The sequence below is a fragment of the Tachypleus tridentatus genome, chromosome 10 (assembly GCF_004210375.1).
Source record: "Tachypleus tridentatus isolate NWPU-2018 chromosome 10, ASM421037v1, whole genome shotgun sequence".
In the NCBI taxonomy this organism is placed as follows: domain Eukaryota; kingdom Metazoa; phylum Arthropoda; class Merostomata; order Xiphosura; family Limulidae; genus Tachypleus; species Tachypleus tridentatus.
This window is the reverse complement of record NC_134834.1, coordinates 166,947,063-166,965,620: the sequence shown is the minus strand read 5'-3', so window position 1 is coordinate 166,965,620 and position 18,558 is coordinate 166,947,063. Positions and strand designations below refer to the sequence as shown.

At 34.0% G+C, this 18,558-nt stretch overlaps 1 protein-coding gene across 2 annotated transcripts; it reads right to left on the bottom strand.

Moving 5' to 3' along the window:
• Window positions 1-9,435: 9,435 nt before the first annotated feature.
• LOC143230865 (juvenile hormone acid O-methyltransferase-like) lies at window positions 9,436-18,220 on the bottom strand. 2 transcript variants are annotated; one of them, XR_013016652.1, is made up of 4 exons: window positions 17,298-18,220; window positions 12,381-12,555; window positions 10,892-11,128; window positions 9,436-10,077 (listed from the first exon to the last, which is right to left on the bottom strand). XR_013016652.1 is itself a non-coding variant. In XM_076465144.1 (3 exons), exons 1-3 carry the CDS (start codon window positions 17,859-17,861, stop codon window positions 10,950-10,952), a joined length of 918 nt encoding a protein of 305 aa, XP_076321259.1. In that variant the 5' UTR covers window positions 17,862-18,220; the 3' UTR covers window positions 9,436-10,949. The 2 variants fall into 2 exon arrangements, 1 of the variants encoding a protein (XP_076321259.1); XM_076465144.1 differs by having other exon boundaries at window positions 9,436-11,128.
• Between the last annotated feature and the right edge of the window lie 338 nt (window positions 18,221-18,558).

Genomic DNA, 18,558 nt, shown 5'->3' with positions numbered 1-18,558 from the left:
TGTTTATACGTCGTAGAGGGAAGAAACAGCTCAAGTTACTTTGTAATCAAACTGTAAAGGCAGCCATTTAACCTCAGAATTTGGTGAACTTGCTTTTTATTAGAGGAACAACTGTTGTAAGTGAGTAAGATACTGCTGCACGAGAGATCTTCGAGTTCTAGAGATATTTGTATCTCCACACAGGGCCTGGCATGGCCTAGCGCGTTAAGGCGTGCACTTCGTAATCTGAGGGTCGGGGTAAAACATGCTCGCCCTCCCATGTTACAATGTGACGGTCAATCCCACTTTTCGTTGGTAAAAGAGTTGTGGGTGAATGACTAGCTGCCTCCCTCTAGTCTTACACTGCTAAGAACATAGCACAGATGTCCTCAGTAGCTTTGTGCGAAATTCCAAAACAAAACAAACAAACAATCTCCACACAGCTGGTCTTTATGTGGATCATATGGATGATGTTGAATATTCATGCAAGAACATGAAGCTGTCGTGTGTTTTTTTAAGTCTAAGTTCGTCAATGTTCTCAGTGAAAAGGAAACAATTTTTGTTGAAAGCAAGAAAATATAAATAAATACTTATTATCATTAGTATTTTATATCCAAGTAATACTGATTGTACTAATTTTGGGCATATAAAGGTACGTCCAGTAGTAACAGGGTGATAGACATGAATCTTGATAATATATTAGCCAGATTACATTGCACTTTAATGACTAAAATAGTCGTGAATTTCAACCTTTCATACCTGGCGTAGAATATACTTTTATCCAGGTGTATTTTCCAAAATTTCCTTGCAGTTTCTTCGTGTAGTCATGACATTATAGTTGAATAGATGTCAAATATGTGTTAGTCCATTAACAAGGATAAGGACCACATTTTGCAACTTTTATCTTTGAGTCTCGAGTTGTAGTATATATGTCAGGGGTTCCCAACCGGTGGGTCGCGACCCCTAGGGGTCGTTAAATTATAATTTAACGACGCACTCATGTTAAACACTTTTAATTTCCCCCAGCGTTTCTGGAAACGCTCGGATTTTTAATTTTTACCCTCTTCTCCCCCCCAAAAAAAAGGTTCAGTAAAACATATTTACATACATATGTTGCTATTAGTATTATAAACTAGCTGCCTTACACTTACTTTATCTATTCTAAATTAGGAAGCGATTAACACAGGTAGCCCTCGAGTAGGATTGCGTTAAATTCAAGAAACAAACAAGACTAGCTGTCTTTCTTCTAATTGACCAGCTGAATTATTAATAAGAAATTACGAATGAAATTAAGCCAGTATTAGAGACAACTACATCCTTCGTGTAGCTTTGATCAAAAATTAAAAATCAAGCGAACAAAGTATCACAAAAACCAGTGTTAAACTACCAAACTAACTTTTCAGTAATTTCTAGGAAGCAGCATAACTCTACGGGATTCGATCTAGCATATCCGGCGTCAGAAGAAGGAAAATGCATGTATCATTTTCAGCTACTTCAAAGGCTTAAACGTATTTCATTCTGATATTCTGTCAGTAGTTGTTAAGCTTTTATCATTTAGTCGGTTCATATTATTCCAGTCTATATAAATTCGTCAAATACATTAAGACTCTTAAAAAGAAATACCTAGATATATTTTTGTTTAAAAAGTGCATTTCTTGTTTGGAATTTCGCGCAAAGCTACACGTGGGCTATCTGCACTATCCATCCCTAATTTAGCAGTGTAAGACGAGAGGAAAGGCAGATAATCATCATCACCCACCGCCAACTCTTGGGTTACTCTTTCACCGTAACATTATAACGCAGGCACGGTTGAAAGGGCGAGCATATTTGATGGGACGGGGATTCGAACCTGCAAATTACGAGCCGAATGCCTTAACCACCTAGCCATGCCGTACATTTCTCTGTTATTGGTAAGCATGTTTGGTATTTGTCCTTTCAGCCGTGATGCTTTATAATATATCGGTCAATCCCACTATTTGTTGGTAAAAGAATAACCCAAGAGTTAACGGTGGTAGTGACTAGCTGCCTTCCCTCTAGTTTTACACTGCTAAATTAGGGAAGGGTAGCGTAGATAGTCTTCGTGTAGCTTTGCGCGATAATCGAAAGAAACAAAAAGCACATTTATCAAGGATCTGGGATCAGTAGTGAAGTGTGTTGTGCTGAATTTTAGGTCCAGCTTTAAATGGTTTTATCAAAACCTGTTTCACATTTATACTCTACTTGTATAACCATTAAGTGTTTTATAATCCTATGTAAATTACACGTACATGCCTGTTGCAACTTACACTGTTGCTATGGAAACGATATCCCAAACGGAGAAAAATACTCATGATAGTAAAGAGCATCTGTTTGATGAGCACGTGTTGAAATGAATTAGGTACCTGTACACTTTTATATTTATGTACAATGTTAATAACTGAAAAAAAAAAAAATTTTATCCACAGTAACGCATGTGCTCCAAATAGCAGATGGCGGAGTTCTGGTGATACACAATTCATCTTAATTACTTTTAAACACCAAAATTAATTCATATTTTCAAAGTGAGTTAGACATTTAGAAACCATACTTACTGTATCAACAAGATAGCACATCATTTTATTTCTTTTCAAGCATTTCTGATGAGAAAAAAAGCTACCACTTTGACATAAACTTGTCAAAGTTCACTCTTGGCATGTGGGTTGTGTAAAGTACTACAAGCTTGAGATTTCAGAATAAATATTATCACTATGAGCTGTTCGGCAAGTCACACATGACGAGTTATTTACTTACCAGTTAATGATTGTATCGAGTGAAACTAAAAAGGCTCATCACAATTTATGTAAGTATGTCTTAACTATGACAGAAGAATCTATTATTCGGTTTAGAACAATTATGGGTGGTGATGTTGAGTGGTTACCCTCCCTCGGGTGAGTAGTTCTCAATTAGGAATAGTTATATGTATACTCATGAACTTTGAGAGTCTTTAACATGACCATTTAGCTCATGTATCTCATAAAGTGTGGTTCCTGTTGAAAATATTAAACACCTAATTTATCCAACATTTTCATATGTAACACATAAAGCCAGTAAAGAAAATTTTCGGAACTAGCTTGCCAACTGATAAATATATCAGTAATAAAGAATCATGAGGACCAATTAAACTATTACCTTGAAATCTATAGTAGTTTCATACGTTGTATTACACTTTGTAGCTTTTGTTTTCTCCTACGTCTTACATAATCATACTTTACACATTTAAAAATATCATAACTTTTAAATAGAAAGCAATATTTGGTGAAGTACAGATTGTACATTACCTTTAAATTCTCTCTTTCTATTTCAGTTTTGTATCCTCCAATGTTTTTCTTTCGTTTGTAATTTCTATGTTAAATGGTTTTATTTCATGGGGTTCCAATTTTTCCTGTCATTATCGTTATTGTGTTATTGGATTTGGTTTAATCAGATGACTTGCTTCATGTTATTTGGTAATTTGTTCCATTTTTCCTTCGTTTGATTTCGTGACTCACACGAGCTACAATCAAATATTGCCTTTCCTTAACTTTGTTACATGTGCATCTCTCCTGTCTCGTGCATCTCTCCTGTCTCGTGTTTACTTCCTGTCTCGTGTTTACTTCCTGTCTCGTGTTTACTTGTTTTCTACTTACTTTCTTTTTTCTGCCGGTGAAACAGCAGTAAATTTACAGAACTACAAAGCTGAAACCTGTGGTTCGATTCCTATCGATAGACACAGCAAATAGTCCAATGTTAAGTATTTTTGCATGCGGAATAAGTTGGATTAATTGCCTCATTTTATATAACCATGAAAAAATCCTGTTTATAATAATAGAAACATATAGAAAATCCCCTTTTCCCCAGTCATTTTACTATATTTTGTTCTCAAATATCTTAATAAATAAATTAATTAATAAAATTAAGATATAGATGAAGCTCAGCGCCCCACAGCTCGGAACACCTGCTTCACTCGGTCGCCCTTAATTACCCTACACAATGTAAGGTTTGTAATCAATCAGTAATTGATTCAAATAACGTAGTGTAAATCCTGCTGTCATTACAAACAACAAATGAATCAAGATTGACATGTACTTTACTAAAGTTATACAAAAATGAACAAAAATGTTTTGAAGTGAGTAGTTTTTCGAGATTTGTGACTGTGATGTAAATCACTTTCTCGTATGGTGTTTCATTCAGACCTTATGCAAATGAAAATGTGCAAATTTGCCCGTTTTTACAAAGAAAATAGATTAATTTCTAAATTTCATTATCCAGCTCACGAAAGCAAAGTTTGAAGGGAATAATAGCCATTTTCTGTACTTTTACAACATAAGCAATTAAGGAATGACACATGCTATCTAGAAACAAAATTTGTGTTACATAGTGTTATTTATCATAGATACCGGTAATATAATATATTTATACTCAAGCTTTCTTATAAATAGCATTGACATGGGAGTTACACACTAATTTGGAACTATATAGCATATCCAAGAATTCAGTACTCTTCGCTAGATGGAATCATATATTGTTGAGTCAAAGTTAGCGAAGGTTTTAGGAAAACAGACAAGTTATAGCTGGGCTTCATCTAATCCACTTTAATTTACACCAATTTACAAAGAAGTTTGCTACAGCTCTGTATGGCAATATTTAATATTTCCTCACACTATTTTCGGCGCGTTTTGTCTATGAGCCCTATTTATGGTCCAGTATACAGTTCTAAATTGAACGGAACGTTTGTCATAGCTGAATCACCTAGTACTTTCAACACTTCCTCAGTTCGTGTAGAATGTATCTTTGTTCATGTGTATTCACTTAAGTTTTCTAGCTTTACATGCAGTTTCTGCACGTAGTTCATCACGTCTCAAAATTAAAACCTTTAATTAAAATAAAATACAGAACAACGTTTCGAGCTTCTTGGACCATCTTCATCTGAAGAAGGTCGAAACGTTGTTCTGCACTTTATTTTAATTAAAGTTTTAATACCAATACCAGCCATCTTGAGAATACAATTTTACTTCAAGTGGGTTTTCACGTCATCATGAAGATTACACACTACAGTTTTTTGTTCTTAAATTTCAAGATAGTATTTAACATTAACTTCTGGTTTGATTTGAATTTCGTGCAAAGCCATACGAGGGCTATCTGCGCTAGCCATCCCTAATTTAGCAGTATAAGACTAGAGGGAAGGCAGATAGTTATCACCACCCACCGCCAACTCTTGGGCTACTCTTTTACCAACAAATAGCGGGATTGAATGTCACATTATAATACCCCCACTGCTGAAAGGGCGAACATATTTTCGAGCGACGGAGATTCGAACCCGCCACTCTCAGATTACGAGTCGAGTGCCTTAACCACCTGGTCATCCTGGGCCTCATTAACTTCTGAAGAGAGTAAGCTACCCCTTAGATGAAGACTTGAGATCAACATCCAATCAGTAATGAGTACAGCTTATTGAACACTTTGTCTTTGCATTCTTACTTATATAGCTTAGAATGCATTGTTTTATTATTCGGGTGCCTTCACTGTTAATTAAAATATTTTATTCCATATGTTTTTGTGTATGGGCTTTAAGGAATATAGACCATCTAGTTTCGTTCAAAAACAAATATGGGCCTGTAACATAATTATCATGACGGCCCGGCATGTCCAGGTGGTTAGAGCGCTCGAGTCCTAGTCTGAAGATTGCGATTTCGAATCCCCGTCACACCAAACATGTTCAACCTTTCAACCGTGGGAGCGTTATAATGTGATAGTCAATCCAACTATTCGTCAGTAAAAGAGTAATCAAAGAGTTGGCGGTGGGTGGTGATGGTTATCTGCATCCCCTCCAATTTTTCTCTGCAAAATTAGGTTCGGTTAGCGCAGATAGCTTTGCCCGAAATTAAAACAAAACAAAACAAGCAATCAAGAACCAATAAAATTTGTTTGAAATAGCTTAGAATTATATGCAAGCCACTGGTTGACGTATGTAACAAAAGGTTTTGCCTGAATACAAAATCGATAATTCTGCAATTCTACAATATTTTAGTTAGTTATCTAATGCCTCCCAATTTTCGTTTGGTTTCGTGTCTATTGTCCTCAGCTCCAGAACAAGAAACACGAACCCGGATAGCAATTTAGTGCTATTACAAATATTAATGTCATTAAAAAATTTTGCTTTATTTGTCCACTTGTGTTTATTTCCGTGATCAATATTTAATTCGCTTAACAGCCCTACATCCGTCGTGTTTGGCGGGCACTTTTGGATTTTCTGTTGGATGTCAGTCTATTTGAATACCATAACTCATTTAGATATTGTCCCAGTCCAGCCTTGCTCAGTATGTATTAGCTTAATACGAAGTTGCCATAACAACTGATAAGTTTAATAGGAACAGTTGAGATCAGGATGAAAAGTATTTAGAAACTGTTGAAAATGTTATATATGCGTCAGTGTTAAAATTATAACCAGAAGCAAAAGGTTTAATTTCATTTACTTTATGAAATGCAATTCCAACCATTAAGTCTAATTACTTAAACCACGAGTACAAACTTAATAAAGTAATTAAACAATTATACACGTATTGAACCACACCCATTTCTTAGTACTTGATTCTACCCATGTAACACACACTATCTCTTCAAAAATGCTTAAATAAACAACGTATTTCTCAGTCTACGTCAACAGCAGTGAATACTTGTACACGTTATAAGCTTGTTTTACCTTTTATTTCTTAATTTTCCAATATTTGTATTTCCGAACGCAGTAAAATGACCAAAAATATGAGAAACGTGCACGAGGTAATTGATTCCAATTAAATGTCCTTATTTTTACTGCTCTGGGTTTTCCCGCTTTTGGGCATTGCTTAAGCCGGTATTACGTGTTCAAAGCGGAATGCTATACCACGCAATGAATGATTCTACGTTTACTTAAACATATGAAAGAAGCCCAATTCTAAATAGCTACCGAAACACTTCACAAATATTTTTAACAATACAAATGGTTACTAAACAGTTAACTGGTAGGTGTGTAAGGAACAACGAATTCTTGTTTGTTCTAAAATAAAAATCTTATTTTAAATACCCATTTCTTAGTTACCTTACACCCACATAAAAGAAACAAGAAATATTAGTTATTATATACATTTTGTTTTATCAAGGACAAACGGGGGAATAAAAAAATTCTGGACATTCTCTTAATAAAGTGAATAAACCATTGTACTTTATAATGACATCTTGTGACATGAATTATTACCGATAAATAACAAATGTTTGGATACGTCATAAGGAAAGACTTGATTGTACTATAGAGGACGGCATGGCCAGGTGGTTTAGGCACTACTCGTAATCTGAGGGTCGTAGGTTTGGATCCCCGTCGCATCATACATGCTCGCCCTTTCAGCCGTGGGGGAGTTATAATGTTACGTTCAATCTCACTATTCGTTGGTAAAAGAGAAGCCCAAGAGTTGGCGGTGGGTGGTGATGACTAGCTGTCTTCCCTCTAGTCTTACACTGCAAAATTAGGGACAGATTTCAGCGAAATTCAAACCAAACCAAACTACAGAGGACTGGAATTGGCCTTGTCTTAGAGTACCGGGCTATGGACGTAAGGTTTAATGTTTCGCATCGTGTTTCATAAAAAAAAATCGCGTTCCGTGGGTGTGTTTTGATTAGAGTACCGCATAATGTACGATGGGTGCTGTTGACAGTTTGCTTTCTAACTAGTCCACAGCTCAAAATCAGAGAGGGCTGCTACAGCCAATTATTTTGTAGATTTTCGTTGGTATCTGGGCTTTAAATCGACGGAGAAGGTATAGAATCATAATAAATGAAGTGTGAATAAATTTGACTTACCTCAGAAATAAGTACACTTATATTAAATTGTGCCAAAGCTAAACAATCTTATATTCAGTAACACACAAAGAACAAATATGGATTTACTGCACCTGAACATTACAAAAACTAATTAACTAAAAGATCGGCTACTTACGTAACACTCCTGCTAGTTGAGAGCCGAAATACGAAAAATGCATCACAAACCAAACAACAAGAGAGTAAATTATTCGTGCTTAACTTATAATCACAATATAAACATTAAAGCCCACTATGGTTCTCAGAATGCAAAATCACTTAGGTTCCATTAAACAGAGAAAAATCAAAGTTTCAAACACCTCTCTTTTCGTGCATAATTAATATATTAGAATCTCACGGTGAATATCTTAATGAATTATTCAGCAAGTCAGCCAGGTGTAAAAATGGACATATCAAACTAGAATCATATGTGAAAACCGTAAAGGGAATGATAGTTCAGGGTTAGGTACATCATGCTTGTCTCGGTCAGGGAACCTGCGTTTAGGTTTTGGAAAAGCATAACGATAGTATGTTAACTAATTTATGAAACATATTTATCACAGTTTTATGTACAACTGTAGAACAAACTGATAGAAAGTTTTTTACTTCGAACAAGCTATTAGGATATTTAGACATAAGGAATCTTCTGGTGGAATGGATTGAGACTTCGTATCTCCCTTCCTCTAAAGTGCTCTTTGGTCATGAGATTTAAAAAATAAGGATTGAATCGTTAAAATGGGACCATGAAATCGTAGAAACAACGTTGCGGGCTTTCAGTTGCTTACGTAAATTTTAGGTCATTCATTTCCAATATTCCGAATTATAGTAAAACTCAGTGTAATTGATCGAGAATTAAAAAAAAGAAAAACAATCGAAACAAACACATTAATCCATTCTACATGTTTGATGTTATGAGTAGAACAAAATGATGTTTGTTAATTAATCCATTCTAGATGTTTGATGTTATGAGTAGAACAAGATGGTGTTTGTTAATTAATCCATTCTACATGTTTGATGTTATGAGTAGAACAAGATGGTGTTTGTTAAGGGAGACCTGTATACGACTTGTGTGCATGAAACATACAGAGAAAGATGAGGAGACAGAGAGTGTATGTATTGTATTAATTAAGTTTTCTACAGTTCATAGATAATGAACATTTTAAAAGCCTACATTAATCAAGACTTACTGTTCCCTATCGTCATGCCTACCATCACCTCATTCAGCGGCACAAGCCTGCATGCATACAACTCTAGAAACCCTGTTTAGATACCAGTGGTGAGCAGAGCATAGATAGCCCATTATCCTTAATTTCAAACAACATTTATCGTCTTCCAAGGATTCTAGATATGTAAAACTTACTCAATACCTCCACTGATACCCTTTTGTTCTTCCAGATATGCTAATACCAAGTATTAATGATATCCTAAACCAACATCAATACTTTACATATAAATACATATATTTAATATAATATTGAAACTCAAGAAAAAGAAAATATTAACTTTAACTTTACTATTAATAAAGTCTTAAAAACAAAACATGAACATAGTTTATATAGAATGTATTTATGAACATATTTGTTACAGTTGTAGTATGTGACTTAGCTTGAACATATATAGTAATTCCATAAATTGTGTAAACAATGAAGTTTTATTGTTTCAAATTTTCTGATAAACAGTTCATTTATGAGATTTCTAACTTTTTTTGTCAATTTTTTTCCATTGAAACAACTTTTAATTGCAAATTCATAAACATAAAATACACAGAAAGTTTAAATTCCTTAACTCCACGCTATCTAAATTATTGAAAGATAGACTCGTATATAATAGAATTAAAATAATAGTTTATTTAAAAGAAATATAAGCATATCACACAAAAGCTTGAAAACTGAAATTATATAATATTTCTCTCATAAGATCACGTAAAACTTGATTTCACATACAATGTATCGTTTTGACATAACACACAGAATGTAATTTCATTCTCAACCGATCTCCACTTCAGTGTATCAGTAACTTCGTAAAACTTAGTATATTTTGAAACTTTTTTCAAAATTATATATTATATAAGTAAATAATAAATAATAGTAATCGATATGTTCCACACACACATATATATATATATATATGGAGTGAGCGTGCCGGACTCTGAATCCAAATCGAGCTTAGCACTTTAGGGCAGGGAGTATAAGATTGGCAGTTAAAGCTCATTATTCAGCAGGGCAACTCTAAACTTGGCAGTAAGTGTTGAGGTTCGGCTGCTTTCTCTCTAGCCTATCAGATCGGAAATGGGGACGTTTATCACAAGTTGCTCTTATGCAGCTTTCCGCGAAGATTCAGTACAGAGAAACTACTCAGGTAAGTATATAAATAGTTTAAACACAATGAAATTCGAAAGATCGAGAAAACATGTCGCTACACAATTCCATGTTTTCAAACTTCCATAGAATAAAGCCACGATTTTTGTTCATTTAAGTAGTAGAAAATTGAAATTTTAAAAAAAGGAAGTAACAGCATTTAGTAGACAATATTAAAATTATGCAATATATTGAATAAGATTTTGTGCTTAAACCTTCAATAAAGTTTAATTTTTATTGCACCTTAAAACGCCCCCTGCTAGTACAGTGGTAATTCTACGGACTTACAACGCTAAAATTAGGGGTTAGATTCCTCTCGGTGGGCTCAGCAGATAGCCCGATGTGGCTTTGCTATAAGAAAAACACCCACGCACCTTAAAAAAGTAATTGTAAAGAAGCTGAAGTACTGCTTTGACATGTTGAATTAATATTGTTTTGTGAATAAAATATCGAGAGTGATAGATTTCTAAGCACTGCTAATAACATCTCACTTTGATATTTTTATATATTACATTAGAGGTAACAGTTTCAGCTGAGTCATTTGAACCCTTAATAACCACAAAAGTTTCATCTTTGAAAGCCAGTTTCCACTATTTCGTTGATACATAAGACAAAAATTAAGCTAATTTAAGAAATGACATACGAACAATTTTAGTAAATTATTGAAACTAAAATTTCGTTATTATATATCGCACAATTTGCAATCTTTTAAAAGACACTTTTTTATTTACCAATTAATTTCCGTCTGAACACTGGCCGTGTTTCTTTATTCAGTTTCGAAAGTTATCTTCATTGAAGTTCTGGTCTTTTGGCCACAACTACAGCGTAATTTATGTTCCACATCACATTCCCATCTTTTGCCTTGTTAGCTTTCTTCACAGCAGCTTTTAGCATATCTTTGGTGAACAATTGTTTCTTTCCATCTGGAATGATCTCTATCAACTGCCTCAAAAGGGATCTAACACATTCTGGGAAAATATATTTAGATTCAATTACTAGGTGTAGAATTGTTTTTCTTTTATTCAAAATTAACGATAAGCACGTTTTTGTTATTTATTTTAAATAAAGAATGACTGTAAATAATTAGATATGAGTGAATGTGTAAGACCTAGGTTATGCTACATATCGTAGTAGGTTATATTTTTATTAAACTAATGTTTTGTTCACTAGAGGGTGTTTTATATATAATGAATAAGTCTAGAAGTTTCGTGAAATTTTAGACCTTTTTTGTAATATTTATAAAACTAGTATAATATATGTGGCAGACTGAGTGAATTTAGATAATTTAGTTAATCACTTTAGAGAGTCTGATATTGAGTTAAAATGAAAGTTGGTGAGTTTCTTCGAATATGATTCAATAATAAAGCTTGTCTGTGAGTCACTAAGATTATTTGTCATCCATCTATTAGTGAAAACAGTTGTAAGTATCTGTATTGAGCTTTATTTTTGAGTTAGGCGTACAATAACTTCGGATTTTCTTTTGAAACGTTTTCCAATTACTCGTTTTTACCAAATAATCTCCCTCCCTTCACCACTCAACATTGAAACACGTTACAACTTTTTTTTAAAAAAGTGTAACGTTTGCTTATAAGATTTACTGAAGCCAAAAATCTTATATTTTATTTTTTCCGGCAATTAAATCAAATTAAACATGTTAAATATAATAATTTATGAGCATTTTGTATTTATATACAAAGTTGAATATATTGCACTTTTGACGAAAGTAGTTACATGAGGGATGACGGGTAATATTTACAAGCACATTGGCCTGCCTTTAAAGACAAAAATAACGAACATTAAAAATATGTACATATATGTATGTACACACGAACTGTGATTACTTATTTATATTTAAATATACACGTATTATGTGTAATCTTCCAAACTTTGCGTTTTACAAATAAGCATGAAATTCACAAATGAAGCATTTCGAACGTGAGTATCGAACCATATTTGTAGACTTCAAAATTGTTTTCGATTACTTAATGCAACAACAGGGTTAGTTTATATAAAAATTACATGAGATATTACTTATCGTATTCTTTTCACAAAATATGTGTTGTCAGCTATTGAAAGAAACATTTTTGAAGCATTAGAAGAGATGAAAGAAAAGGGCATTTTCAATAGTTAAAATAAATTAATCCTTAGATAGACAAGTACTGGAAGCATGCATACTTAAGAAAGGTTGTGCATTTTGTTTTTCTGTTGTTGTTTTTTTACCTTTATATTCGTCATTACTCGTGAAGGTATAGCGAAAATCTACAAGTTTGGTTTTTAGTACGTGGTATCCCGCTTGTTCCAGCAAAGCAGAATAAACGCGATCAGCGTTAGGATGGTGAAACCAGAGTCGATTATAATTTGCATCTGTCAGGTCGGTCACTAAGTCGGAGGACGACTGTTACAATAAAAAAGAAAAAGGTTTAGTGTTTATAAAATTATAATTTTCAAAAATGAAGAAATTGTTCCTACATAAGCAAATAAAACATATCCTATGTAAAAATGTTCAGTCTTAGTGATGCTATATTTTTTCTTTAGTCTTGTTCGAAATTAAAATACAATACAAATGGGTTACTCTTTATGGTTTTAAGAATAAAAAATTGTATTTTAAGTTATAAATTTCCAATTAAACCCAAAACATTTTTCGTAGCATTAATCTTACTTTCAAGCCATGTTTAATTACTTTAATTTTACTTTCAGCTCGGCTAAATTATTTGAGTTAAAATATGCATTATATCAGGATTTTATTTTAAGTGGTTTAGATAAATATATCGGTCCGGCATGGCCAAGTGGTTAAGGCACACGACTGGTAATCTGAGTGAGGCGGGTTCGAATCTCCGTTTCTCCAAACATGCTCGCCCTTTCAGCCGTGGGGGCGTTATAATGTTACGTTCAATCCCACTATTCGTTGGTAAAAGAGTAGCCCAAGAGTTGACGGTGGGTGATGATGACTAGCTGCCTTCCCTCTAGTCTTACACTGCTAAATTAGGGACGGCTAGCGCAGATAGCTCTCGTGTAGCTTTGCGCGAAATTCAAAAACAAACAAATTGATGAATATAACAGGCTTGTTTTTCAAAATATCCATTAAAACAGAATAATATATTGTTCTGGATAATTTAGGATTGTGGTATACATGGTTGATTGTTAACACTATATTAAGATTAATTTCGACCTCGATGAAATAGTTGAAAGTAATATTATCACGAACAGCAGAAAGTGAATTAGAAAGTTATTTATACCACTAATATATTTTTAAAACATTTTCATAACCTTATACTAATATTTATATATATGTTTGTAGTTAAACACAAAGTTACAGAAAAGGCTATCTGTGCTCTGTCCACCACCGGTATCGGAATCCATATCGTAGCATTGTAAGTACGTAAATGTATCACTGTACCACTAGGGGAACACTTAAACTTTTACTCGAACGTCTTAATTACCAATTTTAAACAACATCTGTGCAACGTTTATAATATAAATATTTACTTTAGCCTTCACGTCCATAATTATCCTTACACTTGTTATAAGAATTCCAACGAATCATCGTGTTTTAAATTTAAGCACATAACAAAACGAACCTAATTATATTAACCCATGATTGACAGCAAAGAAAAATAAGTTACAATATGCCAACAATTCTACACCTGTGTTGACGAATACTAAAGATTGGCAACATCCAAGTAACACTCTTAACTATCTCCTTCATAGAGGGCGCTTTCTGTAACTGTTGATAATAAATTGCGTGTTTTTGAATCACAAAATTCATTTCCAATGCTAACTAAACAGCTCGGATACGACAGACATAGCCTAGCAGTTTACGAATTTGGGTCAGAACTCGGGGCGCCCAAAATTCCTTCCGGGTTCTTTTTACCCCCGATCTGGTCATGGCTGAGATGCTATTTATATTAGCAAATCATTTGACAAGAACTGCTACGATGTAAATCGGATAAATGTAATGTGTAATTACGTAAGAATTTTTAACAGAATATTTTTTATCAACTTATTTGAGCACCACATATAATATCAGTTATTGTTTGTTTTTTATTGTCTAAATAGGAACATTATTCAGAAGAATTGACGAATTCAGAAAGCTAGTCAATAGCAGAATATCCCATTCGTAATTTTAAAAACTTTTGAATAAAAATATTAAGAATATATAATGAAAAATATACAATAAATAAAACAAATTTGTATTTTCTCTTTTCTAGGGCATGTAGTGTATCTTGGTCATTGTAAATAAATCACCTTTATTTCCATATTCACTTTTATCTGACTTCCAACGTTTTGAGCCACGTGATTGGTCGCTCGACTCGCATTCTGGGAGTCGTGGGTTCGAATCTCCATCACATCAAACGTATTTCTCCTTTCAGCCGTGGGGGCGTTATAATGCGACGATCAATCCCACTATTCGTTGGTAAAAGAATAATCCAAGAGTTAACTTGTGTGGTGATGACTAGCTGCCTTCTCTCTAGTCTTGAATTGCTAAATTAAGGATGGCTAGCGCAGATAGCCCTAATGTTGCTTTTCGTGAAATTCTAAAAAAAACAAACCTACGTTTTAGTATTATACCCTTATGAATTGTTACAGCTGCTGAACATGAACGTGCTTGTATATATTATTGTTAAAATAAAATTATTTTCAATAATAAAGTAATCGTGAGCTTTCAACAAATAAATAAAGGTATACAGTGATAAGTTTGTTTGTTTTTTGAATTTCGCACAAAGCTACCCGACGACAAACTGCGCTTGCCGTCCCTAATTTTGCAGTGCAAAACTGAAAGAAAGGCGGTTAGTCATTACCACCCGCTGCCAATGCTTGAGCTACTCTTTTACCAACGAATAGTGAGATTGGCCTCACTTTATAACGCCCCCACGGATGAAAGGGCGAGCATGTTTGGTGTGACTCTCGAATTACGAGTCGAGTGATTTAACCACTTGGTCATGCCAGGCTTCTACCAGTAATAAAATCACCCAAAATGTTCACGCTTCCAGCTATGAAGGGGAGGCCGTTATAATGTGATGGTTAATTCTACTATTCGTTGGTAAATAGTAACCCAAGAGCTGTTGATAGATGGTGTTGCTTGGCTGCTTTCTATTAATGCTAAATTACGGTCTGTGCCTTTACATGTAGATCAATAATTTTAAACACAAAATGTTGGTATTTTTCTCATAAATTGATATATACACACACATTGTTTTTGTTCTTGCTTAATTAAAATGGCTCTGCGGTAAACCTAAAGGGTTATAACACTAAAAACCGGGTCTCGATACCTGTGGTGGGGATAGCACGGTTAATACATTATTTAGTTTCGTGTTTAAAAACAAATAAACAAACGAAACAAATATATATATGTGCATTCATAACTGTAGATCTTTATAAGTTATGTTTTTGAATACATTTTATTTTATATAACATAGGCCAAGAGCGACAAAAACAGATATGAACAAGTACAACATAAAATACGGTTTATGTCTACAAGAATAACCAAGTCTATAACTAAGTATGACAAGAAAGCCTAGACTTCGATCCTGTATATATGTATGCATGGGTGCTACTTCTGGAGAACCCTGACGGTTATTTTTGTCAGTTCTACAAAACAAAGTGGTTTATATATAGGCTTTCATTTAAACATGGTTATATAGCATTTATTTATTTCTGGTATAGTATACAATTAGCTGAAAATTTAAAAACAAAGATCTTTATTCTGAACAAAATATAAGTAAAATCAATGGCTGTACGACTTTGATTTAATGTTTATATTTGAAGCATTTTGGTATCTTGATTGAACAGAAAATGTCGCATATTCCAATAAAATCAAACAATTTTCTCTTCTGCCTTTTATGTCTTCAATCAGTCTTAGTTGTTACGTTTCGCGCAGAGCTTCTTGAGGGCACCTTCGTTTGCTGGCCTTAATTTTGAGGTGATAAGACTGGAGGGAAAGCAGTTATTCAACACGACCCATCGTTAACTCTTGAACTACTCCTTATCAACGAAACGTGGGATAGACAATAAGGTTATGACACTCCGAAGAGTGAGAGGACGAGCATGTTCGGCAACGGAAAACAATACAATAATATGATGTGAATGTTGAGTTGCTTTCAACAAAGCAACTTTCTCCCTCTCATATTGAAAGGTTAAATTTATTATTTTATATCTGACAATGATAATTAAAACCACAATTCAGTTGAAGAGGAGGCATATGTAGATATGGAGTCATCTTCATAATGACATATAACTTTCACCTTCCACTTCCATACATAATAACATGATTTACCCTGACAAGTTGGCGCAGATAGCCTCGTTACTTTGCTCCATAAAACGCCAAACCAACCAACCCTAACAAGTAAATTCTTTAACGTGGATTTTTAAGATGTATAAAAAATTTCGTAATGCAAGAATATGTTTGAAAACATAAAACATTCTTAGAACACTATGATAATATGTACATTTCATCCTAACCATATTATTCTATTGTAATTACAAGTAACGTCGCTTAAAAACACTTTTTATGATATAAAATGTGGTAAAGTTGAAGTTCATTATCTTTAATTATTACAGATATGTTATGAATTCTTATATTTCTACGTAGAACTATGATTGCCTCATAAGAAATTTGAATGTTGATTTAACTTTAAAGCTATAATCTCCCCAAATTTTGTCAATATACAAATATCTGTTTTCATAACAATTAAGAAGTTAGAGAGAGATAATAAAAGTATTATTAATAGAGCTTAATCAACTCACACGTATATGCTCTCGGCGGACAAACGCTAAGCTTTCAGGCTTTTGGAGTTAAAAGTCTAAAAACCATGGTTCGGCAAAGCATTAAGCACATTGCTTACAGCCCTGTATCCAGCTTTATGCTTAGAAACAAGAAACCAGACTGATGTATTATTAAAATAAATGTATCAACTCTTGTACTACCTATCGTAAAAGAAGGTAAAAACAATAATAATAATAATAGCTCTGCATTTGAACTGTGTTAAAAATATATTTGAAATAAAACAGTATACATTTTTCAATAGTGTATCAAATCACCCGATTAAATCGAAAGGATTCTTAAACTGTGGTCAATGAGTAAATACCATCTGAAACAAATGAAATATTTTTAACTTATATTCTGAAAACGCAAATTACCACGAAATACTTGCTCCATGAAGAAGATTTTAACACCTTCGTGACTGCTGCGTGAATATCCGGTGGCTTCCCCGCTGGAACAGCAATAAAACACCGACCACCTGGTTTGAGACACCACAGCAAATTCTTTAGAACCGTTGACTGTTCACGAGCCCAAAGAAGGGCGTGAGAAGAGAACATCCAGTCAAACTTTCCACCCCATTTCAAATCAAATGTGTTTATGTCTTGGATATTTACATTCGCAAAGTCTAATTTTTCATCAGCATGTATCGAAAAGGCATAATCAATAGCTTCTACGTCAATATCGACACCTAGAATATCACGTACGATAGGCAGTCGATCAACAAGTTGGCGAGTCGTGTCCCCGCAGCCACACCCAACTTCCAGGACACGAGCTTTGGCCCATTCCGCAATAGTCGTCAAGTTGAAACACTCAGAAAGTAGTTTATCATGTAGAGATATGAGATAGCCGTCATATTCCGCTGTGCCTGAGAGACTGAGATCTGATACATTACTTCTACTACGACTCTTACTGCGTCTTGTCCAGATTTCTAGTTGAGACATAGCGCGTACTTACAGTACAACAGTGCTTGACGGATGACCAACTCGCACCTTAAATGATGGGATGTTCACTTGCTTTTTTCTTTTATTAAGAAGAGTATAGTAACAAAAACTCCAAAAACTTAGCTTCATCTTGAAGAAACACGATAAATCTAGGTAACATATCTATCCTATCAAAGAATATTTATTCCAAGAATGAAAAAATACCCTCTTCAGGGTATGTACACGTTTTCGGTGGTAATTCTTAGCCTTGCTTTTCAACACTTAAGACCTTTCTCTTCGTTAGTAATCAACTTTGTATTTCGGTTTATCTTGGACTATATTTAGTCCGACAGTAGGGAAACACAGCAATGCCTTGAGTAAAATGTTTATTTTGGTCCTAAAGTTCTGTCTGATAATTATAGACCACTTCTCGTACATCCGCTAGGAGGAGCTGTGAATTTTGTACCAATAGCAACATTATTTGTTTGAAATAAGTAATTTTTCAGAAAGCAATGGTAAAAAAAATTGTTTAAGTTATTCCATAACATAGTTTTGATAGTTCTCACCATTAATTGGAAAATACATAGGGCATGTTTAACATGCAAGAAACGAATAAAATTACTTTAACAACTTGCAAGCGTAAACTCACCTCAGAAGTCAAACACCGCAGCTAAATAATGAACACAAATTTCTGATACATAGTACTGCGTAAACTTTC

Bases quoted from the DNA above. Each gene is read 5' to 3' on its own strand.
- LOC143230865 (XM_076465144.1), bottom strand. From the start codon at position 17,861: ATGTCTCAACTAGAAATCTGGACAAGACGCAGTAAGAGTCGTAGTAGA. The intron at 12,556-17,297 runs GTAATTTGCGTT...TTATTGTAACAG, and splicing joins CATGGAGCAAGTATTTCGTG to TCGTCCTCCGACTTAGTGAC. The intron at 11,129-12,380 runs GTAAAAAAACAA...ATATTTTCCCAG, and splicing joins GAGTAATGACGAATATAAAG to AATGTGTTAGATCCCTTTTG.